This window comes from Eptesicus fuscus, chromosome 19, assembly GCF_027574615.1.
Source record: "Eptesicus fuscus isolate TK198812 chromosome 19, DD_ASM_mEF_20220401, whole genome shotgun sequence".
NCBI lineage: Eukaryota > Metazoa > Chordata > Mammalia > Chiroptera > Vespertilionidae > Eptesicus > Eptesicus fuscus.
In genome coordinates, this window is record NC_072491.1 from 5,039,272 (window position 1) to 5,065,888 (window position 26,617).

General features: G+C 48.7%; 1 protein-coding gene across 2 annotated transcripts in view; it reads left to right on the plus strand.

Annotated features, from left to right (window-relative positions):
* ASAP1 (ArfGAP with SH3 domain, ankyrin repeat and PH domain 1) overlaps positions 1–26,617 on the plus strand; it is a 219,984-nt gene that overhangs the window by 127,355 nt on the left and 66,012 nt on the right. For both annotated transcript variants that reach the window (XM_054708233.1, XM_054708234.1), the window contains exon 4: positions 16,799–16,871. In XM_054708233.1, coding sequence (XP_054564208.1) covers positions 16,799–16,871 — 73 coding nt within the window. The remainder of the gene's footprint in view (positions 1–16,798; positions 16,872–26,617) is intronic.

Genomic DNA, 26,617 nt, shown 5'->3' on the forward strand with positions numbered 1-26,617 from the left:
CTTGATTTCTCTGATCTCGCTGTGTAATAGCTCTGCGGTCTGCAGAGGCTAATGATGCTGTGGGTTCTGAGGCTGAAGTAGCAGAGCGCCATGTCAGCTCTGCTCTGTAGGGAGCAGACTCCCTTCAACTTACTGCAACGCGGTGATGGCGAGCCGGAGTGGGGTGGGGTGGGGGTGAGGTCCAGACCACCTGGCGAGCTCTCAGTGACCTCTCCTTTAACGCGTTTCTGTGTTGCCTTCTGCTCACACTCCTGCCTGGCCTGGACTTGCCTCAGCTTTGCACTCCTTTTCTCTGCTGCCTAGTCATAGTCTGAGTCATCACGAAGGCACGGACCTGGCCCATCGTGGCCTTTCCTCTGTCCCCTTCTCTTCTCTCTTTTCTAGTTTGACTTGCTGAGAGGGTCAGATCTGATTGGCCCAGCTCTTCTTTTCTTTCCTCCAACCACTTCATGGGTTGCTAGGAAACCCTGGTCAAGCTCCCTTCCCTGGTCCATTCCCAGTAGCCAGAGGGAAAGTGGGTGGTCCCTTGCTATCAAACCTGGCTCGCTCTCATGTGATCTTTGAGTTGGGCCTTTCTGGAGGTAGCTGTTGTGATCCACACACATAATCAGACATTATGTGCCAGGTAAAGTATATTGATAAGCATGTTAAGAATTTGGGGGGGATCTTTTTCTGTTCCCATGTTACCCACATGCGGAAACATTCTTGAGGCAAAGGGTTAAGGATAACTTTTGGTTCCAGAAACGATTTCTCCTCTCTTGATGCAAGGCAGACCTTGGGCGGAATGCAGCGAACTCTGGCGCAGTGACTCAGGATTTCCACGGGTTCGCATTTTTCATGAGCGTGTCATTCAAGGAAATCCTGGCCATGGGGTCATGGAACAGGCCTCTCTGTTTACCCTTCTGCAGAAGTAAAAAATGTGAAGCATCTCATAATCCATCTGAAGATAAACTTGTACTTGAGGTCTGTGCTCCGGAGCTTTGGGGCGAATTTTCAGTGGAGCCTGTTTTCTAAATATTTTCAAATTTTGGTGATAGCCTTTATCCCAACATGGATCATGGAAAGCGAGGGTTCCAACTCCTAGTTAAAGACATTTGAGAAACGAGGTTCCAGCAGACACTCCAAAACCACTTTCTTCATACTTAAGAAAGAATTATTTTCCACCCAAGTCCTCACTGAGAGCGACAGTGACGAAACCTGTAACGTATTCGCAATCCCACATGTACTTTTTTGTAAGCAGCACTGGGGACATGGGGACAACTTATGAAATACATGTTTTTCTCGCGTGCTGATGGATAGCTAATGAGAAAAGCACGTGTGGTTCATATTGTCTGTGTCTAGCTATTTCGTTTATTTCTGAAACATACAGTCCTTTTTGGGTAGTAATTCTAAAGTTCATTTGTTTTTTTTCCCCTTTTACACCTGTTAGCCATATTTAATTTACTCATCTACAAGTGTTTATTGTGCATATACAATGTGTGAGCATTGTGACAGTTGCGGGGGGCTAAATGTCGGTAGTCGTGGAACTAAGAACAAAAACTAAGGGAGAGAGCAAGGTCCCTTGACTGTAAACCCGTCCCCTCCAGAATCCCCCACCCCAACTCCCCTGGCCGCCTCTGCACGTAGCATTGAGATTTTATTGTCCAAGGTTCTTACTCTGTGTCAGCTCTCTGGCTGCCTGAGGGTGCTTCCACCTGAGGGGTTCTCAGCGTCTCATTTGGACAGACCACAGTGGATGTGGACATCCCATGTGATGCCTGGCAGTCTTTTCTCAATCAGAGAGACCCTAGGCCAGTGGTCGGCAAACTCATTAGTCAGCAGAGCCAAATATCAACAGTGCAACGACTGAAATTTCTTTGGAGAGCCAAATTTTTTAAACTTAAACTTCTAACGCCACTTCTTCAAAATAGACTCGCCCAGGCCGTGGTATTTTGTGGAAGAGCCACACTCAAGGGGCCAAAGAGCCGCATGTGGCTCGCGAGCCGCAGTTTGCTGACCACTGCCCTAGGTTCCCCCAAGCCTGCCCCACCCCCCTTACCTTACCCCCATGCATACATAGCACCGCACCCCAGTATTTCTCAAGCTCCCCATCCCTCTACACCTCTTCCTAGTCCTTCTCAAACCTGGAAGAAGGGCTCATGTTAGGTGGAAGTGGCATAAAGCCAGGAACCCCCCTGAAAATTGGGAAGACCCCAGGCTCGTGGCCACCACACCCACTGCCCCATGTGTTCCTTCTCGTTTCACTGTCTGTTCATTCGAGCACCAGGCGGAGTGGGTGGCTTGTATTTAGGAAGACATTGTCCAGATGCAAATAACTCCCACCTCCCTCCCCTTCCTGTCCCTTGTCAGAGCCTGAAACCTGGGAAGTCATGTGCGGCCACGTGGCATAGCGGGTTAGAGACCGAGTGTGACACGGTCATGAGGGCCCATTGGGTTTTATTGAAGAACAGCACTTCTCATTTCCGCTGATTTTGTTTGAGAAGCCTGTATAGTCATCCCCAGCCCCTGCTGGCTCAGAGCCATGCTTCTTTGTCTTGTTTGCCATCTACTCCTTGGTCTTAGCGCAGACGGGAGCGCACAGTCAGGCAGCAGGAGAGGCCTCGCGTCCCGGGCGGTGCCCATATAGCCCCGCAAGAGGTCTGGCGGGGTTTAAGTGAATTGTAGCCCTAACCAGTTTGGCTAAGTGGATAGAACATCGGCCTGCGGACTCAAGGGTCCCAGGTTCGATTCCAGTCAAGGGCATGTACCTTGGTTGTGGGCACATCCCCAGTAGGGGGTGTGCAGGAGGCAGCTGATCGATGTTTCTCTCTCATCGATGTTTCTAACTCTCTCTCCCTCTCCCTTCTTCTCTGTAAAAAATCAATAAATATATCTTTTTAAAAAAAAAAAAATAAAGTGAATTATAAGCACTCAGACGACCACGCTGAGCTTTTCTTTCCTCGGCAGTACCTTGTGAGAAATTACTTCAGTTATTGGCTGAAATGAAAGGACACATTTAAAGGGAGTGGAAAATACGAGGATGTTTGAAGCTTGTTGGGAACAAATGGGAGTTCGGAGAAAATCCCAGTGGAGCATTCTCCCCTGCTTAGTAATCCCAAGGCAGGGAAGAAACCTCCCGCCTTCCTAGTGCGTGAGTCAGCACCTTATTTCTCTGGATTACAGGCGGATTGCCGTTTCTTAAATTAACTCAGGTCATGGATTTTGTGAACCATACTCTGTGGGGAGACTTTTTTTTCCCTTTCTTCTGACCCCTGGCCTTCAAAACATTCAAAAAAATTCCGTAAGTAAATGGACAGATGCCCTTCTGGAATTTATTTTTCAAATTGATGGGACAAATAGGGAAAATGCTTTCATACCCCTTACCCCAATATTGAAAAAAATGAAAGGAACAGGAGAATTGACGAGGACATTTGGATATTTCTAGGTGTTTTTAAGGAAGAAATCAGCAAGTCCGTCAGTAATCATCCATTATCTATATAAGCATGAGTACCAGGACCATTGCATTTGGAATATAACTGTGAGGGAGACAGCCGTAATCGCAAGGAGTTCCATTCTCAGAACTAAATGTACCACTTATGGAACGCCTACTGCTTACCAAGCACTTACTGCCTCCGAGGGCCGTCCATTGGCTCTGGGACATAGTATGGCTATCCCTAGGGAGCTTTGTTTGAAAGGGTGCATGTTACAGACCAGCTAGTGCGTGTGAGTTAGAGTCGGGGGAGGAGGGGTTAGAGTGGAGGATGGTGCACATTAACCATTGTACCTTTAAGATGCCTACACTTTGCGTTAACCACTGTCCTGAATTGCACTCAACTGTAATTTGCAAGAGGATTCCTTAGATCTTTGTGACATTTCTGGCATGTGATAGCTTTTTAGAAGAGAAAAACCTAAGACCGTTTGTCAGTGTTGTGACTTGGGGGCATGTGAATTTTTAATACACTAGAAGGTATCATTAGTGCCTGCTGGTCCTTTATAATCAAGTTTAGAAACATCCGCAACTTAAAAACTGCCCTTATTTCAAAGAAACTTGATTCTTTGACAGACTTGCCGAACAGGTGGTCTTACAAACAGCAAATACTTTGATTATGAAAGTGAAAACACTGGCCATTAGGTTACCTTTCAGCAACAGGAGACAGATGACATCCCAGAGTGCTGGCATGCTAGGCAGCGGAATAGTGTTAAGTGAAAAAATCAGCATACAGACCACACGGGAAACCTCCCTTAGTTACATAGGAATCATGCACATGAAGTCAAGATAAAATTGTTTTAGAGTCATGGAATTATGGGTAAAGTTTACAATTTTTATTTTTCATTTGCTTCGCATCGTGTTAACCAAAACCAAAATGTTCTGAAGTTTTCCTTTTTGCCAGGAAAGCAGACGTTCTGAGTGCCTCGTGGCAGGAGACACCAGCCTGGGGAGCAATACCTACTTTATTGCTTTTAGCAGTCAAGTAGCACTAAGGTTACGGGACACCTGTGAACAGAATTGTGTTTTTAAAGCATCGATTTTGACTTGGGAGACGTGAGTCTTGAGACAATGCTTATTACCCAGTGGGCCTAGAAAAAGCCGCCTGGCCTCCCTGAGCTTCATTTCCTCAGAAAGGAAAGATGGTGGTGGCATTTGGGCAGCTGGGCAAGTCCGATGCAAGCAGTAACCGTGAGAAGGAAACAGGTATGCTGTCTTATGTGGGAGTAACATGAATGCTGCTTGATACTGCCCCAAAGCACCGATGGCTGTGTTAGTGGCTGTAGAGTGGTTGCTGCTACTGAAGAAACACCCACGGGCGACTGTCAGTGTCCTTCTGAGCACTGGACAGCGGGGTCATCTCTGGACAGACAGCAGACAGCTCCCGGGCTGCGTTCCCACCATCTCAGTGTGCATTTCCCACGGGGCGGTCCGTAGCTAAGAGAAGTAATACCTGGTGTCCACGCACAGCAGTGGTTTTGCGCAGCTGGCTTATAAAACCTTTCTGAGCACACACACACACACACACACACACACACACACACTGTCACACACACACACATACTGCCGTACTAATCCTATATAATAAAAGGGAAATATGCAAATTGACCAAATAGCAGAGTGACTGGACCACTCATGGCCCCTCCAAGCGGCCAGCCCTGTCCCCGAGCGGCCAGCCCTGTCCCCGAGCAGCCCCCCCGCCACCCCGATCGGGGGGTGGGGCCAGCAGGCAAACCACATGCGGCTCCTTGCCCCAGCCGGCCCACCCCCAATAGGCCCCATTGGGCAGGCTGGCTGGACCCCACCAGTGCACGATTTCGTGCACCAGCCCTCTAGTATTGTATAATTACAAAACATAAACTACAAAGAGAAGTTGTAATGTTTTTCTTCCCACACCACCGTGGGCTGTTGTGTACATTCCAGGGAGATCGCCGATCTGAAGAGGGGATGGTCCTAGAGCTACACATCCCTTTGCTTTTCCTTCCAGAGAAACACCAGCAGCCGTGGGAAATGGTTCCCGCTGACTCCGTGCCTCTTGGGAACCTTAGGAAAAAACAAATCGAAGTGCCTGCCCTGCACATTCTAGCTGAGGCTCGTCGAGGGTTACCTCTGTTCCGCGCACCATCTAAGCTCTTCGTTTACGTGATGAGCTCACTTGATCCACGTAGCTGTGAGATGGGTTACTGAGGAGGAAACTGAGGCACAGCGGGGCTCAGGAACTGGGCCCGGTCATGTGGTTAGTTAGTAGCGGAGCCCCAGATTCTGTGCTCTTAGCCACCATGTTTAAATCCCAGCACCTGGTCGGCAGTCACGTGACTCTCTATTTTAGATAAAATTGTGTGATTAAGCTTAAGTGACTATAAGCCATCAATACCGTATTTTGAATCATTGGGTCAAGCCATACAGGCTTAGTGGGACATTATAGAGCCTCAGAGCTGGTAGGGAGCTAAAAGACTAGCTTACTGGTTCCTAATCTGTTGCTAAAAGACTAACTAACTAGCTCATTAGTTCCTAACTGTTTCCAACAAAAGCTGTTCTATTAGGTGGTGGGATAAATTCTAAAGATCCTGAAAAGATGTGACTCAGGAAACTCCTTTCTGGTCTAGGTTTTAATTCTTTTAAGGAGCTCTCATTATGATATAATATGGAAATGGTGTATTCATAACTTTTTTTGGTCTTTAAATACCTCGTTCTACCTATAATTATTATTTTCCTAAGCATGGAGCTGGAATTGCTTCATGATGAAAAGGCCGTGGTACTTGTGGGTGGGTGTGCCACACCGAACTTTAGAACTACAGCAGAAATTAGAGGTTCCCAAGGTAATTGCTCTGATTACTGTTTTCTATTTGGCCCAGACAGAAGCTCTTGAAACACAATATTCTACTAATTTTTTAAATGTACAGTTTGCAAGGCAACAAGGAAATTACTGAGAGTATGTACTATTTCTTCCTCATTTTCTATGGAAGTTAACATCTTGTTGGGTCTCTTGCAATTGCTGAGGAAAAAGCAGACATTGACTGTGTTACAAGATATTCTTTAAAAATTTTAACACTAAGCCAACCTTACGATATTGTATAAGGGAATTATTTTAAAAGAAAACAATTTTCTAATTATAACAGTCCCAGCTAGCAACTGCTTTTAAACATCTCTGTGTCTCTCTCTAACCTTTACATTGCTGCATAATTCATATATTTATAATATACTAGAGGCCCAGTGCACGAGTAGGGTCCCTCGGCCTGGCCGGCGATCAGGGCTGATCTGTAAGGCGACTGGCGGGGCAATCGGGGGGGGGGCTCCCTGCTGGCACCCACCTTGGCTGGCCTGGGGCCTGCAGGCTGGGGGCAGCTCCTGCTTTGAGCGTCTGCCCCCTGGTGGTCAGTGCACATCATAGCAACCGGTCGTTCCGCCATTCAGTCGATTTGCATATTGAGCTTTCATTATATAGGTTGTGCTTTTAAGTTCTAAAAGGTGTTTCATAGCATTTGCACATATATCACATAATAGGTCCCTCATAAACAGCAGTTCTTACCTTTCTAATTGCATATATAATTTTTAGGGATCATATTCTAAGCCCCCTATTTGTTTCCTGTTTTATTTTGCCAAATAACTGGGTCTAGGTTATTTCTAACTTTTTATGCTGTTAAAACCTGCTGACGTGTTTTATAGTATCTCCTTTTTGTTTTCTTGTTGAGGGAGTGGTGGTAGTTTTGACAGGATCGAGAGGGATTCCTGGGTGAAATGGAGGAGCAGTTTTGTGACTGGGACACAATTTGTCCTTTCTATGGATTGTGATGTTTCTCTGAAGTATCTCCATTCCTGATTTTTATGACTTTTCCTGTTTTTCACAGCCATGGGAGGATAAAAAGACACTTCAGTATTATTTTAGTTGGAATTTAAAAATCATCCGTTTGATTGAAGTCATTTGCGGGTGTTTACTATTTTCAGTTTCTCGTGTTGATGTCTTTTGTCCTTATTCCTCTAGATCTCTCTACCAGCAAAGTAAGAATTCCACAAACTAACTACAGATGCCAACTTTCTCTTTTGTTTTTTTTGCAGTTGTGTTTTCCTCTTACTTCTTCTATCTTGGCTTTGTTAAATATTGATTGAAGTAATTTCTCTTTTTCCTGATGGTGTCTGTTGTTGACATTAGAAAATCATTAGGTCTCTTTAAGTGATATACCTAGTATAGTTTTTTAGGTTTAACTGTGTTAGATTTCTTTTTTAAATACAGTTTCCTATATTGATGCCCCAACATTGTTCTGCAGGTATGCAAAAACAAAAACAAAAAGTATTCTGATTTTACTTAATCATTCCAGTTATTTTAGTTGTGGCTTGTTGGGTTATGGAGTGATACCCATTTCTCCGAACTCGCCCAGTCTTTCCTATTCGCTGTGCGGTGAGTCCCCAGAGGAGAGCTGTAGTTAGCATGTGGCGTGCTACACAGATTTGTCTCCGCCTCCCTTTTCTCCAGACGACTTCCAGCCTCTCTCTGAAACAGCTTTCTACAGCTCCCAGGGTCGGAAGTGCCACTGTAGTCCACCTCGTTGTGTTTTTTAATAGTAAGTTAGTCCTTTCAGCCATCACGTTTTCCATGGGAAGCGATTCTTCGCTTCTAGAAGTCTCCGTGCAGATGCGTCGCTGGGGTTTTCTGGTCTCCTCTGTGGAGTGAAGTCCGGCTGTCTTAATAAAAGGCAGCACCCAGTGCTGACCAGACCCGCACGCAGCAGCTCTCAGGCTTCCTTTGGAGAACACACACGAGGTCCAGCCTCAGCCGAGACACAGGCGTCACCAACCGGTCATGACTCGTATTCCCTTCCAGCGTCCGTCCTCCGCAAGCCAGGAGATGGGCCGCCTGTCCGGAGCTCGGCGCCTGGCATACGGGGCATGAGAACGCGTGGCGGAAAGTGTGGTTTGTAAACGGAGAGGCCGGCAGGTGTGGCCGGAGGAGCACAGACGTTGGAGTGAGACTTCTCGGGCTGAGAAGCTCTCTGGAGCCTTCTACGCGTTTTCTGGCCCGGGGCACTTGCTCGGGCTCAGTTCCTTCACCTGCACAAAAGCATGATTCGCGCTTGTTGGTGTGCTTGGTAGAGTCTTCCGATGCAAAATTCGAGACGAGCTTTTGGAAATGTGTCTTGGAGGACAGGACGTGACACAGGGATGCAGAAGTGGCCGGGATTGGAATGTGAGGCCGGAGCTGTGTGCGACCCTTTTTGCATAGAGATCGTATGTGAGATCCTTCCCCGGGGCCTTTCACTGTTGATGCCAGCCGTGTCACTTGCAGGAAATTAAAATGTCTTCCATTTGAAACAAAACCTAGCCTGCTAACAGGCTTCGCTGAAGCAGTGCACATAATACCTCCAAGACAAAAAACGTTTGCTTTTCAGAAAATCAGAGCCAGGAGGGACTGCAGATTGGTCCAGTTTTCCAAACTCACAGATCAGGGAGCTGGGCACCTGCCAGGTCTGAGGAGCAGAGTCGGATTGGGGTGCCAGGTGACCCCGATCAGTGAAGTCCTGGGGAGCGGTCAGAAGGCTGGCGCCACAAGGGGGAAAGGAACGGAGTACACAGGTAGCATCTTGGAAGGCTGTTTGCTGCCATTTGTCGGAGGTAGGGATGTAAGAAACGGTCGTTGGGAATGAAGGAAGGCGTTCGCAGCGGGGCGGGCAGGTTTTGCAGGAGACGTGATAAAGCCCGGTCTTACAGGTTGAGCCTGGGTCTGTAGGATGGGTAAGGAGATGGCGAAGACAATGCCAAAGGCAGGAGGTTGTTGAGAAAAGAGAATTCCAGCTCCTGGAATCAGCACAGATAGGGCCACAGAGGCCAGAAGGCGGCCCGGGCCGTGGGGCACCGTGAATTTGGATCTAAAGAGAAAGGTCAGAGGGCACGGCGGGCGTCTGCAGAAGGGAGCTGTGAAGCGGTTGGGGTGAGGTGGGGACGGGCTCTCTCAGCTCTGGGTGGGCTTTAAGAAGAGGCAAAGGCTACTCTGGCAGGCGTGTGGAGGGCCAACATGGGAACAGCCCCGAGATGGAGCCAGGCTCTGGCTGGGCAGCATCAGGTCCCGAAGGCAGGAGCTGTTGCGACGGCCTTAACCGTGCTGGGAGGGAGAACTGGCGGGTTTAGTGGCTTGTTGGGTACAGAGGGTTAAGCAAGAGGAACGTGACCTCAGGTCCGGCCCAGCTTCCTGATCCGTCCTCTGAGGTGCTGCATGGTGTGGAGGGCACAGGAGTATTTTTGGAGGAAGCCTGAGGTTTGCGGTGGGGTCCGGGGGAGGAAGTGGATTGAGCCACACAGAAATTCTTCAGAGAAGGTCTGTTGGTGAAATGCCTCTCTTGTGGGCTCTTCCCTTTCCAGCCTTGTTCCTTTGCCTCCCATTCCCAGCACATCAGCAGAGCCACTATTTTGAAGGTAGGTCAGGACGAGTCGCCTTGTTCTTCCAAATCCCGGAGGCTCTGTCTTCGCTAACCGTTGCCTTCAGAATAAAGCAAACTCCTGTCCACGGCCTCTCCTCCCAGCACGACCTGGCCCCTGCCCATCTCTGTATCTCCCACGTGGCCACGTGCTCCAGGCCCCTGGTCTCCGTGGTGCCTCTGAACACCAAGCATCTCTCTTCTCAGGAATGTCCGTGTGTACTTGCTCGGTTTCCGTCTCCCACTTTGAAGAAGGAAAGTGTCTTGTCTTCACCAGGTATCTCAGCAGCTAGTGTGGGCCTCGCGTGTGGGCGCAGGAGATATTGGTGATGGGACCAGCCCAGTCTGTGGGTGCTCCTCCACCCCTCCCCGTCCTTGGCAGGGTCTAAACGCTTGAGTGACCTTCAGTGGGCCAGATTCATTTGCCTGACATGGCTGAGCCCTGCTCCGGGCCTGGCGTGGTTCCTGCCCTCCAGATGTGCGCACGCCCACCGGCAGTGCCTGCGGACGCAGGAAGGGGGACTCCTGTGGGTTACCGTGTCCTGGGGAACCTTTCCTTTGCTTTGGGGAGTTTGATAGGTGGGTGGTGTTTTCATGCCTGGATGGAATCTGTCCTCAGAATGTTCAGGATGTGTTTCTGAAGGTGCCGCATGGAATCTTTGGGGCCCAAATCGTAATAGTTCAGCATCTACAGACCTTAGGTTAGATCCCACCCCGTGCAGCCATGCAGCCATCGGTAGCGGAGATGTTTCTGATTGAACCTGTGTGGACACAGGAGACCCTGAGTCTTAAGGACCCTTTGTAGAGTCTGAAATAGCTCAAACGGCTTAAAACCCGTATTTGTGGATAACACGTTAACTTTCCGTTTTTAGTTTCATTATGCAAATCAAAAAATAATTTTTTTAAGTGATCATTTCCCCTGGTGTAGCAGCCGCCTTCAGTTCACATTCATCTTGAAATTAACACGCGATACCATCTCCACTTCCTCTCCTGTGAGCTGCGCCTGTCTGCAGCGCGTCCGTGCTGCCCCTTGGAGACCGAGCCTCCGGTGATGCTGGGTGCACAGCTGTCCCACGGGTCGCTTCCCAGCACCCCATGCCCACTTCAGCTTCGCAAATTAACCCGGGCTCTGCTCTCAGCATTGAACTGAACCCTGAGAAAATAAAAAGAGAGAGCGAGAAGGAGCAGGCCGGGCCCCTTTAGAAGTGGGGGGAGTTTTGAGAAAAGGATTTCAGCAGAAAGGTCAGCCATTGCAAAAGCTCCGAGGCGGGGACACACTGGATGGGTCCAGAAAAACTGTGGGTGTGCATTAGACTTGAGTGATAGAGAGTGTGGGAACAGAGGGCAGAGGGCAGCGGGCTGGACCCCAGGGGGCCTGGCAGGCAGCAGTGAGGACCTGGATTTTATTCTAGTAACAATGAATCCATTCACCCTTTCTTCCTCCTGTGTGTGTGTGTGTGTGTGTGTGTGTGTGTGTGTGTGTGTGTTCCTTTCATTTAATTCAGCAAATTCTTACTGAGCATCTTCTATGCAAAGAAAGAAACACACAGTGTTAATCCTTTGAGCGCTTCTAGTTTATTGAACAGGGGAAGAGACAGAGCTGCGCGGACCGAAAAGATATGGCGAGTGCGGATAAAGCCCCGGGCTCGCGAGGATTAATATTTTATGAGTAACTTCTTCTTTCGTCGATCTTATCAAGAGCAGTACAGGTCTCCCGCGTAGTGTCCTAGTGAAGGTGTTGTTGCTGTTTTGCTGCAGCAGGTGGAGGGGGGGCCATGCCGCTGGGGAGGCAGAGGTAGATGCAGTGTTCGGTGGGCACACTTAGGCCAGTGCCTGGCAGGGCCGTGCTCTGTATATGCCAGGCACAGCTGCTCATGTGACTACGCAAGCGAGTGACACAGAAACCAAGCGTGCTGATCCTCAGAGCGAGCACTTGCATGGTTAGCCCGAGCCCGCCTCTCCTCTGGGTTGGGTCGTGGTCGTATTTCCCTGTCACTCTCTCCTCTGGCACCTTTGTTCACAATGCTCTTCCTTACCACAGTGGATTGTTCTCTGGATTTATTTCTGGTTTACATTATAATTATGCACTTAGACGTTGTCGTTTGTGGGGCCTTACAGTAGGTGAATAATTTATTGATTTGGCTGTGAGGCTGCGGGAGAACTTGTCTCTGTCTCCCGCTTAGAGAATGTGAATTCGGCACCTAACCGCTCCAGTCACAAGGTAGCATGGCTACTCAGCAAGCCAGAGGCCGAAGCAGCTAGTGTCTGAACCACAACGAGGCCAGAGTTCTCTGCCCTTCGTTTCCCCATTAAAAGGATCACTCAGAGGTGAGCATTTGCCTTGTGGTGACTTGGGGACAAATGCAGCTTTTAAGTTTCGAAATTTCGAACTTACCTCTTTGAGTGCAGCTATCCTATACACTAAAAGTGTAATATGCTAATTAGACCAGAGAGCCAAACGACCTTCTGGACGTCATTCTGGATGAAGCTGGCGGCGGGGGCTGAGGCAGAGGTGGTTAGGGGCAATCAGGCAGGCAGCAGAGTGGAGAGGGGCGATGAGGCAGGCAAGCGAATGGTTAGGGACGATCAGGTAGGCATGCAGGTGAGTGGTTAGGGGCGATCAGGCAGGCAGGCAGGAGAGCGGTTAGGAGCCAGTGGTCCCACATTGCGAGAGGGATGTCTGACTGCTGGTTTAGGCCCGATCCCGCAGATATCCCTGCTGGGTCGGGCCTAAAGGGCAGTTGGACATCCCCCGCGGGGTCCTGGATAGAGAGAGAGTGCAGGCCAGGCTGAGGCCCCCCATCTTCCACCCCCCATGCACGAATTTCATGCACTGGGCCTCTAGTAAAGGAATAAAATAGAAACACTCCCTTTTTTCCCCGAGTGAAAATTCTTCTCATTGAAGAAATCCCTTTGCTGGCAGGAGTACTTGTTCTGGAGACATTTGCTGTGACTGCTGCATGGGTTTTAGGGGTTCCTCGCTCAGGAGCCCCTTCAGAGGGAGGGTAACGCTAGCCAGCAGGTTTTGAGCACCTGCTCTGCACAAGGCTTTCTGTCAGCCTTCTCCAGGTCCATTGGTACACTGAATGCTCAGCATCCCCGGAGGGTCGGTGAGATGTCTGTCCACCTCGGCGTGTATCTGAGGAATTCTGCGTTGTTATTTCATTGTCATCCATTGTTTCCTTTCTCTAACTATATGCATAAGATCTAGCTCCTAACATTCATGCTTATTTTTAAAAAAATCACTTCTACCCAGAATAAGAGCAGCTTTTTCCACTTGAGTATATTGAAAAGGAGGTGCCATAGACTTAGTAATTCTAATATTGAACATCTTAATGAATAATAACAATAGGATTGCCACTGCCTCTTTAATGTAAGTATTATGTCTCAAAATGTTTTTAAGCAGTTGTTGAATACCAATCTTAAGGTACAAAACTAACTTAAAATGTATAAATTCTGTCTATGCTATTGAACAATTTATACATGCATTTACACTTTGGCTGTGCAAAAACATTAGGGGAAGAATTACAGAGAGCCACGCTTTTTGAGTTCATAACTTTATTTTATTCACCCATTTTCAAGCCAAGTCTTACTCTGCATACTTTTCTGTTTTGTGGAGCTGAGAACACTAAGGAATTCATTTCGTCAGTCATCTGTTACTTCATTTCCTGAGCATTTTTGAGCATCAACCATCTGCTAGGCACTGGAAATGGCATTCAGCCTTGAACAGGTTACACGGGTGGAAGGAGATCAGGACCGTCAAACTAAACAAGTCAGGGGCAGGCTCTTTGGGGTGTGGTCATGCTTCTCCCCGCAGAGAAGCGTGAAGCGTGTGGGAGAGCAGCGGGGGGGCTGAGGGTGTGTGCCGCTCCAGGGTGCCCAGAAGGCCTCTGGGAGGAAGGGGCTCTGCCTCTGAGGCTGCGTGAGGAGACAGAGCCTGGCATTGAAGAGCTTAGGGAAGAGCTGCAGGCAGAGCAGTCAGCCAGTGCAAATGCCCTGGGTGGGAGCAAGCGTGGCCGGCTCCTGTGGGTCTCTGAGAACATCGTAGTCACCTCAGACTCTGAAGGGATTTTTCATCCTCGTGTCTGCTTGTGTCATTCATTCCCTCCCCCGCCCCCGCCCCCCCTTCTCTCTCCTGCTTGTGTCATTTTCCTGAATCCTTCTGGTTGCCAGCTCTCACATCATGCTTCTGTCCGGGTGGTTTCTGTGGTACCCTGTCTCCCAACAGCCTGTGTCATCTTCGTGTGTTCAGGTGACCAACCTTGTGAGGTCTGTGCGTGAAACAAAAGCCAGAAGTCTGCCCTGGCCGGGTGGCTCAGTTGGTTGAGACATTGTCCCTTACACGCAGGTTGCAGGTTCGAGCCCTGGTGGGGGTGTGTAAGGGAGGCAGCCGATCGAGCTCTCTCTCGCGTGCCTCCCTCTCCCTCTCCCTTCCTGTCTCTCTAAAACCAAGTTTTAAAAAAAGGTCAGAAGTCTCCATGTCAAAGCTGGAAGCGCCCTTCTGGGTTAACTCCCCTGCTCTTCAGTCCCGGAGAGAAGGTGACGTCGCTGTGTTGCAAGGTTTTAAATAGGGAGAGTGTTATTCTGTTGTTAGAGCTGAGCATATTCTCCTGGAGATTAGTTGTTATTTCATCCTGCTCTCTCTCGCTCGCTCTCTCTCTCTCTTGCTCTCTCTCGCTTTCTCTCTCTCTCTCTCTCTCTCACCCTTTTGAGTTCTTCGCCTTCAGATCTCGCTTAGCAGTGCAGGCAGGGTAACATGCCTGGGACGGGCTGAGATCTGGTAATGCCCAGCCCCTGTTCTCCACCGCTTCCCTCAGCCGCTGTTGAAGGTGACATGAGCTGGCCCTGCAGGTGCTGCCCCTCAGGCAGCTGAAGGAGTGGCGCTTGGGTGCACATTTAGGCGTGTTGTTTCTGGAGGCTGCAGGGCGTCCTGAGTGCCTGAGTGACAGTGTCCCTGGGCGCTCTTAAACCCGCAGCCCTCACCACTGCCTTTTCCTTGGCTGCCTCTGCCAGGGGCCAAATACCGGAGTGTGAAAAGAGCCTGTCACCCGGACTTAACTGTGATGGAGCTGTCAAACTCGGATGCTTTTAATAACTTTTAAAAGTGAGTGTGGCCCTGGCCGGTTTGGCTCAGTGGATAGAGCGTTGGTCTGAGGACCAAAGGGTCCCCGGTTCGATTCCGGTCAAGGGAATGTACCTTGGTTGCAGGCTTCTCCCCAGTCCGGGCCCTGGTCGGGGTGCATGCAGGAGCCAACCAGTTCATGTATTTCTCTCACATCTATGTTTCTCTCTGTCTTTCCTTCGCTCTCTTCCACTCTCCCTTTAAAAAAAAAAAAAAGAAGTAAGTGTGAACTTGGCACCCTATTAGTTCATAGATGAGTTGGTAAAAATTCAACATAAATTCCGAGGCTTTTCCCAGGGGGAAATAGAAGGGTAGCAGATAGCTGGTCTCCTAGAAGGTCACGGCTGAAATCTTCCACAGCCCTCGGCTCATTTGGAGTCAGGAACGCTAGGTGTGCATGGGCATCGATGCCCACCCACGAACTCCCCTTAGACCCACCCCCAGGTGGCCGTCACTCCCAGGAGCTGAACTGACGGGTTATTCTCTTCCCGAGCAGACCTTGCTTCCTCTCTCAGAAGGAGCTGAGGTGGGGAGGGGGGTGGTCAGCGCCAGGGGAAACGTGGGCGTGCCTTCTGGAACACCGAGGTGCCCTGGTTGACCTGGCAGGGGCGGGCACTGATTCTCTGACTTGGTGTGTGACCCGTGGCAGGCTGCTTCACTTCTCTAAGGCCCGGGCTTTCATCCAATTAAAAAAAAAAAATGATAGCAATAACGCGTCTATAAAAAATAAATGGTGACCACTAGGATTATTTTTTTTAATTGATTTTATTGATTTCAGAGAGGAAGGGAGAGGGGAGAGAGAGATAGAAACATCAGTGATGAGGATCATTGATCGGCTGCCTCCTACACGCCCCACACTGGGGATCGAGCCCACAACCCAAGCATATGCTCTGACCATGAATTGAACCGTGATCTCCTGGTTCATAGGTCGACGCTCAACCATTGAGCCACACCGGCCGGGCTAGGATTGCTTTTTAAATGACCTTGCCATCGCTTAAATCGGGGCACGTTTGCACATTTGCATTTCTTTCTTTCCCTCACACACTCCTGCAACCTGCATGTCTTGTAATTTTCTAACCTGGACTCGTCTCTTTAAGCTGGTGGTAGTCCCCTCTTCTGACGAGACTCCCTTAGTGCCTGTGCGTTGCAGATGCCATTGGCATGCAGGACCAGGGCGTGGCTAGATGAGGTTCAGGGTCAATCCCAGCTCCGCCACACTGGGCAAGTCAGGCTTCTTAAGCCTCTGCTTCCTCACCTCACAGCGCGGTGGACAGTGAGAAACCACTTAAAGGCATTCTCCATGCTGTGCTTTTTTAGTAAACAGAATTTTAAAACCAAACGGGTACTATGTCTTAAACTTTTTTTAGCACTAAAAGCGCTCCTCCAGTTTAGAGTGCTGTGAAAAGCTCTCGGGGCGCTCTGGTTAACACACCCTGAGTATTTTCTCTCTGGCTGAAGTGGCCATCAGGTGATAAGATGCGTTTTGTTCGCGGGTCTGTGTCATTCATTGGTTAAGCTTGCCTTTCTCCCTCCCGCCTGAGGCAGGCGGGTGTTATGGTTTCTCAGGTATTTGCTCTCCTGAGCACCGCTCAGAACGATAACCGACCCGCAACCACGGTATCCACCGCCCTCGACCCTGAGCTTTGTGGAAGGACCGTGCATTTAAAATGCTCCATTGTTAATAAATATGTCAGCTTGCTGTTGCTATGGTACTCGGCAAAACAAATGTCGTTACGAATGAGGTTTTATTTTTGAGCTCACCAAGTTGTTCAACATCTTTTCCCCCTGTGTTTTCTCTTTCAGGCGCTAGACCAAGATAGAACAGCTTTACAGAAGGTGAAGAAGTCTGTGAAAGCCATCTATAACTCTGGTCAAGGTAAGTACTCGTCAAAGCAGGAAACATGGTTTCCAGGCAATGCCTGCCGTTTTCCCTGTTGTTTGTCAGATGCTGAGGTTATAGAAGTCTTGATCCAAATGGAAAAAGCAGTAGGTTAAAGAAGTGCAGTTTTTTTCCTTTTTTTTTTTTTTTTTCTCAGTCCAACCCTCCTACTGTTTCCAAAGTAAAAGGAAAACCATGAGTTGCAGTGGGTTATATTATACATTTAAAAACTTCGTAGATGGTGGATCACTTCGAAAGTCATATAAACGTCTACCCACCCTACTGTATGCCTGAAAGTAATAGAATACTGACTGTCAACTGTAATAAAACATTTGTTAAATACTGAGTGAAATGATAGGTAATTTTGCCACAAGTGACATAGGCGATATTTAAAATCTCTGTGTCAGTCTGTAAACCAGTGGCCTCAATTACACATGAGGATCTTTTCTCTCTGGAGTATACCTTCCACATTTGAAAATCACTGAAAGTCCACGGCCACACTACCCTGAATGCATCTGATCTTGGAAGCTAAGCAAGGTCGGGCCTGATTACTACTTGGATGGGAGAAAATCAGTGAAAGTCAGAGAGGGGCAGGGGTGAGGGGGGCCGTTAGATGGAGCCCTGGACGTATCTCCGGCTACTCTTGCCTTGTGGCCGAGGGCATGCCAGGTAAGCTGTGTAACTAAATGTTTTCACTTCGGGCCAGTGACTGTCGCCTTGAAGAGAAAAGCATGTTGTCAGTGAGTGGCTAAGAAGGAAACAGAATTAAGATAAGCTGTGGGGACCAGGGAAATGCATTGCAGGTCCAGCGCCCCAGGGAAGGAAAGGCTGGGAACAGAAAATGAGTTTCCAGTTCCCTTCCCTCACATCCCTTGTCATTATTGCAGGACCAGCTTGCGTACCCAGAGGGCAGGTCTCCTACGAAATCACTTCTCTGTACCATAACAGAACCTGAAGGGCGGGCAGCAGGGTCTGATGGGAAGGGCACCGGCTTGAAGGGGGGGGCACAGGGAGGTTGGCATCCTCTCCCTGCCCCATGCGGTCACTTCCCTTTTTGAACATCCATTTTCTCCCCGTAAAACAGGGATGGCGGCTTTATTACAGGGTTGTTGAAGGGACTTAATGAGCTCATATCTGCCAAGAGCCTGCCACCTCATGGGAGTGCCGTAAGTGCCATGCACTTACATTGCATATAAGTTTTATATTTTATTTATGCTATATTCATAATCATCATGAGCTTATAGTGCTGGAAGGAACATGGAATGAGGCAGAACTAGGCCCTCGGCTGCTTTACGGCCCTGCTCTCCTTCGAGGGCTGGGGATCCCGCCTCCTGCACCGGAAGCATCGTCTCTGGCCTTTGGAGCCCCGAGGCCTGTGACGCTCTGTAATCTTCCTGTTCACACTTCTCACACCCGGTTCCTTGGTACCTCTCGCTCATTTCTTATGTCCAATAAAACACTAACTTCTTATTAAGATAGATAAATGGTAGCTGTCTCCTTACGTAGTGACCAAGTGCTGTTTTAAGGCGTGGCCTGAACTAAACGCCCAGTTTGTAACTCCTGTCTCGCTGCGTTGTGTGACTCCCGCAGCGTGGCAGGCCCTCACAGGCACCCGCGGCCAGCGAGGAGGCCGATGGATGACTGCGGGGCGGCGCCGGGGCCTCTGAGGCGCCGGCATGGTTCTGTTTCTGGGTTTGGGGGTGATTACATGGTTATGTCTACTTTTTGATCATTTATCAAATGCTATACTTAGGGCTTATATACCCTTTCATATGTATGTATGTCTATTATGCACCAGTAAAAGTGTATTTAAAATTTATGTACAAGTTGGTTCCTTGAAGCATTTGGAAAAACAGAAAATAAACGGGGGATTTGCTAAATACACAAGTATATTATACATAGAATACTATACAGCCTTAAAAAAAAAAAAAGAAACTAAGGCAGTGTAGACCTGAGTTTGAATCCTTGCTTTGTCACCACTTGTTAAAGTCAAGTAAATTATTAACTTCCCTAAATCTTAAGCTGCCTCACCACAAAGTGAGGAAATAATAACTGACTTGCAGAATATTACCTGGACAAAATGGGGTGGTATTTGAGGCCTCTGCCGAACTGCCCGCTGCATGGTAGGTGCTTATGAACACCCGGTGATGGGGAGTGGCAGCGGAAGCAATGGCATGGCCCCTCTGTCTTAATTCAGGCATTCCACAAGTGGCATGGGCCACTCTGCTGTTATAAAGAGCTTGATGAGCCAGCATGTGCCTCAGGAATAAGTGTCACTTCTCCGTAATGTCCCAGTGTGTGCTCCAGGCGCTCAGCTTGTGCGCCGCCAAGAAGGGAGGCCCTGATTCGCAGCCGGGCGGTGCCGCCATGCTGACTGCCTGGAGCTCCATGCGCCTCCTTTTTCCCAAGTGTCCTCGCTGAATGACACGCTTCCTCCCTCTGCCACATCAGTCGGCGGCTCCCGCAGGCTCTTTTGCTGGAGGGCTGTGCTTTCTCTTCAGAGCGTTTCCTCGGCCACAGCTGCCCTGGCGGCAGCAGCGGAGCTTGTCCCTGGCTGTGCGGGTGGGGAGTGCAGGGCGTGTGCAGAGTCTGGTTGCCTTTTTCCCTGTGGTTGGGGCCACAGCTGAGTGACCTTTGACCACCACCCCCTCCACCCTCACCTGGATTACTTCTGTGTCCTTCACCCTAGGTCTGTACTAGCTAGTAAAGCAGCTTCTAGTCACATAGGGCTTTTTAAAAATAAATCCATTACAATCATAATGTAAAATTCAGGTCCTCGGTCTCAGTGGCCACCTTACATGCTCAGCAGTCACCCCTGCCCAGCCCTACGGCCCTGGGGCGTACAGACGCAGGCCTCTCCACCCCGACCCGCAGGTCTTGCTGCTGCAGGAGAACATGCATCCCATTGTACTGTCGCTGTGGACCAGCCTCTCGCATTAGACCAGGGAGTCTCAGCTCTGGCAGTGCTTCAGCATCGCCTGGAGAGCTCCGAGAACACAAGCAGATCCCTCGGGCCCCGCGCGGGGAGTTGTTCCGCGGGGGGCCCGGCTATTGGGATGAAGTGAAACTCCTCCCTGGTGCCTGGACCGTGCAGCTGGTCTGTCAGCTCCTCGATGAGGACTGTCCCGTGTCCCTCACCTTGTGCTTTGTGTGTTTGTCAGCGCAGCTTATTAGTTGGTTCAGCAGATGTTTGTTGAGCACTGCTGCTGTTCTGGGTGTGGGTGTGGCGGACAGTCAGACAGGATCTCTGCCTCCATGATTGTACAGCCTAGAGGGAGGGAGAGGTGTGAATGAGGCCTTCCACCCAGAAGGCGTCGTAGTGAGGGACGGAAATGCCGTGAAGGAAAGCTCCCGGGGCACAGAGGGGAGTGGCGAGAGGGGTCCGATGTAGCTTGAAGAGGGTGCTAAGGGGAGGACCTCTCGGAGGACACGGCACGCGCTGGGGGTTGATGCTCTCCTAAGCTAAGCCAGGCGAGCCTGTGAGGTCCGTCTCCATTATCCCCGTTTATAGATGTGGAGGTTGAAGCCAAAAGAGCCAGACTAACTCACGCAGGTGCCACATCGAGCGAGCGATGCAGCCAGAGCCTGGCTGGCTCCACCTTGGCTGTTGGCAGGTGCTCGGTGCGCGTCTCCTCCCTGACACAGGGCGGGGCCACCACGTGGGGAATGAGTTGCTGCTTGTTGGCTGGAAGGGGGTCCCTGCGAAGCTCTCCACGAACGCCTTCAATACTCACGAATCGTGATTATTCGTGAATGCATTGATCGCCTGTAAGCTCCCAGCACTGTAATCCATGGGGTGACTTTGGGAGGCTCGGAACTGTGGGGACAAACCCAGGTCTCACGGACTGCTGGGACCTGGCGGTTTCTGCCGTCACCGACGACTCTGACACACCGGGGTCCGGTCAGCTGGTGTGGGCAGCGCTAGGACATTCACTTCTTACAAAATAGCCGGATGAGTAACACAGCGGCGCTGCAAATCTTTCCATGAGACAGGCTCCGTGGAATCCGCGCGGTTCCCGGCCAAGGGGTTTGGCCTCGTCCAAAGAAGCCACCAGAGGCTGCACCCTGGTATCTGTTTCCCAGGGTGTTTTCCTAGCGTTCTTGTTTTCTCACAGAGCTTAAGTGACACGAACCCATCTGATGCTCTTTACAGATGTAAGAAGCATTTCTGTGTTTCTGGTCTGAGATCACCCACCCCTGGTCTCCCCCACCCCCTGGGATGATTCAAAAGATGGTGGAGGGTATTACTCTTAAAATACGTTTATTATTGTTACACACAGGCCTTGTCAGTATTATAATAGCAGAAGTCTTGTTAGGAAAATCAGTTCTCTTCCTGTAAGTGCTTCAGTTTGAAAATGGCTCTGGGAATTTGTCTTTCCCTTGCTGTTCCTGCTGTGTATGAGGACATTTTAAAAACAAAACACTGAATTCTGTGGACTCTCTGGATCAAGGGGAAATTCTCCAAGCCCTGCCGTTTTTCTAAGTTTCGAGGTTTTAACGCCATTCATCGGAGAAGTAGGTTGTCAGTTAGAACAGTGGTGGCCAACCTTTCGGACCTCACGGACCACCAGGTGGCGACCACTGACTTAGAAGCTGTGCCTGGTGCGTGTCCCTCCGCCGCACCCCCACTCCGCCGCCCTCTCCCCTGCAGCACGAGCTTTAAAAGCTAGGAGTTTCTTGAACACGATTTTAAAATAAGCTGCAGTCGTTGACTCTTTTTCTTTCAAAAGATGGAGCCTAATTTGCTTCTCCTTGAACGTGGCTCCAAGTGGTGGTTTTAAATATTTTGTCCATCATTTTTAATTGTTATTGACAGGACCATTAGTCTGATACGAGCTACTCTTGTCAGATTATCAACTACCAGACCCTTAACCTTTTGCACTCGGACGTCAAGTGTGACTCGACACGGTTAGCATCGGTAGCAGCTCGATGAAAAAAAGCAAGCGAGTGCAAAGGGTTAATTATGAAAGTTACATGTGAGTGACCCATTGATGAAGCCCTTACTGAGCATGTAGCCGTAGGGAATTGACAGAACACTCTAGGCTCACCGGGAGGTTATAAAATATGACAGTGTCTGAAAGTGACTTACGAAAGGTATGTCCTCAGCTCATGTTGGGGGATCTCACATACCTGAATATAGGTCATTGGCATTTTATTTATTTGGTCAAAACTATATATTAAGTGCTGGGGGGGGTGAGTAGGTAATAGAATTAAAAGAACAAGCAGTGATTTCTGCACTCTTCAATTTACAGTTCATCGTAAAGTAAATAAATGTATTTACCTTCCAGCCACACTTTGAAGTGAGGTTTTAAAGTCTGCATGTATAGGAAGTACCCCATGGAGTCCAAACAACCCTTGAAAGTCCTTGGATTGCTGATGAAGTACACTTCAAATATCACTCCTTTGGTACTTATAACGTACTGACATTCCTGTAGGAGCCCTGGTATTTCACACACACACACACACACACACACACACACACACCTTTAAGTCAGTAGTCCTTAGTCCAGGAAGAAGCTTCCCCGCCCCCCGTGAGCACGTGGGGAAAGAACAGATTGCCACCAGTTTTTCTCCCCCCTCCCCATCCCCCACCGCCATCCCCCACCCCCCACTCCCATGCCCATGGACTCGAATGGGGGCCTCGCCGCTCTTTACATTGCTTTTGCTCTCTTGTTCTTTCAGATGCACTAAGTCAGTGGTCGGCAAACTCATTAGTCAACAGAGCCAAATTTTTTAAACTTCTAACGCCACTTCTTCAAAATAGACTCGCCCAGGCCATGGTATTTTGTGGAAGAGCCACACTCAAGGGGCCAAAGAGCCGCATGTGGCTCACGAGCCGCAGTTTGCCGACCACGGGACTAAGTTAAAGCTCACCAGTTAAAGGCACACATGTGTGACACCATTGTGGTTTCCAGTCGTTCCCAACGAACCCTTTTTGCTGTAGTTCCTTTAAGGACCACTCTCCCCTTGAACAGACCCCCCTTAGCAATTACCATCAAGATTCTGAGGCCTGCCTGCACCTTGCTGCCGCACAATTGCATGTTGACCTCGCTTTTGATGGTTTATGTCTCACCAAACTAGGCTTGTTTCTTCCTGTATAAAAAAGCTGCGCTGAAAGGATAGCCGAGTGCGGAGGGACGCTGGCCTCGGGCTTTCTCTCTGTGTGGTGTTCTCCCGGGTTTGCTTCAGCCCGCCCTCTTTCACACATGCTCTCCTCCCCACGCGGAGCATCACGTGGGAAGCAGGCCCATCACAGGTCTCCACACAGACGCCATCTGAAGGCAGCCACGTCTGGGATCATTCTGTGTTGAATCGATGCGTGCTTTTGGATGTGGCCACGCATGTTCAAGTTAAAGTCTGCTTCTAGGAGTGGAGGGACTCGCCAGCTGAGTCGTCAGCCAGAAGGTAACTGCTGATGGGTTTTCTGACGCCCTGTTTGGGTATGGAAATCAAGCCAGTGGCTATTGATGCTGCGGCATTTCTCGTGGATGATCGATGCTGTGAGACAGACAGATTCAGGGCTGACGGGGGTGACTTGGTACGGCCAGTTGTCACCTGCATTCAGACAGCAGGAGGCTGTTCTCATCTCCGTGCTCCTGATAACTGCGCCAGCCTGCTCTTGTTCTTTCTGGAGAGCTGCAGGGGCTTCCGCTCTGGGACACCCTGGGGAAAAAATGGCATTTTCTGTTTGTTTGCTTTTTTATTGTTCTCATTGTGAAGGTAAAATGTTTATTAACATACTTGCTGTGTTAATAAACATTTCAGATGAGCTAAAAGAAGAAAACACTAATTAGCCATGTTTCTTTCCATTGTTTCTCATTGTGTGTATTCTGATGCTTAGGTGGCAAGGCATAGACGTTTTCAGTCAATTTTAGGGCGTTTTGGAACCATTAATTGATACAACAAGTATGTTAGTACATGATCTATGCATGTAATGTATACAGTACTAATACATAACAAGTGGTTGAGTAAATAAGCTTTGATTGGAAAGGTGTGCTTTAAAATGATTTGCTGACAGGTGTGCCTGAGCCCAAACTGTCTGGAGAGACGTGTAGAGATGTCTGCCCAGGCCAGGCCCTGCTCTAGGACAGGAACCCATCTTTAATGGGTTCTTTACTTACTTTACACATGGTTTACAGACCAAGAAGCTAAAGCTGAAACCGACTAAGGCAGGTACCCAAGGCCACAAACCTCGTGAGTTAAATAACCTTTGTCTCCCAGCATAGGTGCTTGGTGAAAGCTTATGAATTAAAATAAAATGTGGAGAGGTGTTTTTAAACCGCACCATTTAAAAGCAAGCATGGCTCCATTGAGTGATGGGTAGTCATGCTGTGGGAGGCTGGCATCGGCTAGGAATTGGTTGTTTCCTTTCTAGCTTTCCTTGGGGGCCACCAGCAAGCCGAAGTGTGATGTGTACTTCACCTGGCAGTTAGGAAGCCCGAGTGATGGAGCGGAAGAGGGGAAGGCCCAGCCACCGAGGAGCGTGTGCAAGTGCCTGTAGATGCAGAGCGGCCCTGGGAGCTTCAGGCATCGGTTCTTGGGGTTCTGTTAGTCAGTGGGGTGTCAGTTGCTGCAGAAATGGAAGTCTGCATGCTGAGCGTCAGATAACAAACACCCCAGGGGTTGGTGCAGATTCTTGCAGAGTCTGGGCTAGAGTTTTGAAAGAACAAATCCAAATTCAAAATGACCTTGAAAATTTGGAGGAATGCATCATCCCAAGTGTCAGTGCCTAGAACAGGCCATGTTCGGTAAGCATGTATTTCCATGCAGAGGCCCGGAGAAAGGCAATTAAAACCCAGTGCACAGGGCTTTCTGCCTTCCAGGACTTTGCCTTTCCTCTTAGCGAGGGATCTATGCAGTGAGGGGGAGTGGGAACAGATGAGGAAACTAAGGCCCAGGGAAGTGAAATGACAGTAAATGTTGTATCTAAACGAGTGAACACCGTGTCTAAATAGAACACAGTCTGGACTCTAAATCCAGAGCTCCCAGCCCCAGTGACATGGTGTCTGTAAAGCGAGAATAGATGGTGTTCAGGGACTCAGGATGGCTGTTGCTCATTTTATGGATTCCTGTGGCCAAAAGGATCTGAGCTTCATCTGGATCAGGCGTGGAGAACGATGCTGTTAACACCTTAACCTACCTAGTTCTAGATCAGAACTTTAACCTACTTGGTTCTAGATCAGAGCCTTAACCGGCCTGGTTCTAGATCAGAGCCTTAACCGGCCTAGTTCTAGATCAGACGGTGAGCTCTGGAGAGACCTCATGCCAATCCCTGCATCCTGCCCACTCGGGCAGACACTGGCTCCTTTACCCCAGGGCACTTCATGGTGCCTTTATGATACGCTGTTACCTCTCACCTGGAGTGTACCTTACCCCAGTTTACTTGGTAACCAGCGATTCATTCTTCAAGAGCTGCTCAGTTACCCTCTCCGGAAACCTAACCTGCACTAAGTGTTACCGTGTGTTCACCTGTCAGACATTAGATGGTGCCCAGAACAGGCCGTGTTCAGTAGGCAGTGTATTTTCATACAGAGGAAAGAAAATCAAGCTAGAGCTCTTCCTCATGCCACACAAATAAATTCATTGATGATGGATTAACTATTTAACTATTAAAAAGAGAATAAAACTAAATATTAGAAGATTTAGGAACACCCTTTTTTGTTGTTAATCCTCACCTGAGGATATTTTTTCCTTTGAGTTTTAGAGATGGTGGAAGGGAGGGAGGGAGGAGAGGGAGAGAGAGAGAGAGAGAGAGAAACATGGATGTGCGAGAGAAATCGATTGGTTGCCTCCTGCACATGCTCCAACTGAAGCCGGGGTTTGACCTCTGCAACCCAGGTATGTGCACAGGCTGACGCTCTAACCACTGAGCACACTGACCAGGACGGGACCATTCTTTAAATAATGTCAGAACCCTTCCTCGTGCTATATAAAGAAATACATTACATTGGATTGAAGACGTAAATGTGTGTGTTTTTTAAATACTAAACATTAGAAGGTTTAGGAACATAAGGTAGGAAACCCAAGTCTTTTCAGTAAAGATTGCCCAGGCCAACGATAGTCAAGTTTTTATATCCAATGACATTAAAAAATGACATCTATGTGCTGGTGAGGGTATAGGGAAAGAGACCCTTTCCTATTTGTGTTGCTATTGGAGATGTGATTGCTACAGCCGGCCTCTTTGGAAAGAAACATGGCAAGATTAATAAAAATTTGAAATGCACACCCTATCCCTCAACAGTTCTGCTTTTGTGAATATATCTTTTCAGAGAGAAAGTAGCCACGTATAAGAGCTTGTGTAGAAGAACATTTATCGCAGCCTTGTTTTTTGTTTGCATCTCTCAGGAGGTGCATAGTTCTATAAATGGCGGTACAGTTTATTATGGAATGGAATCGTGGTTAAAATAATGCATTGTATTTTACTGTTCGGAGTTTCTTCATCTTTGTTCACTAGGAAAAAAGCAAGCCATAGAGTCTTGTAATAATATCCCATCAGTTTGTTTGTTTTTTAAGTGAGAAAAGGGGGAAAAAACCCTTATATTTGTGTCTGTGTCTCTGTGTGTATATATTTTTTAAGCATTCAGAAAGTTCTGAGATTTCACTCAAGATGATCAGCTTTGCTTATTTCAAGGAGATGGGACTAGAGAAGAGGAAGAGAAATAATTGTTTTTCTATGTCTTAGAATAAATGTCAGAATTATTTTTGTAATTTTATTAGCACATTTAATTAGAATTTTTAAAGTG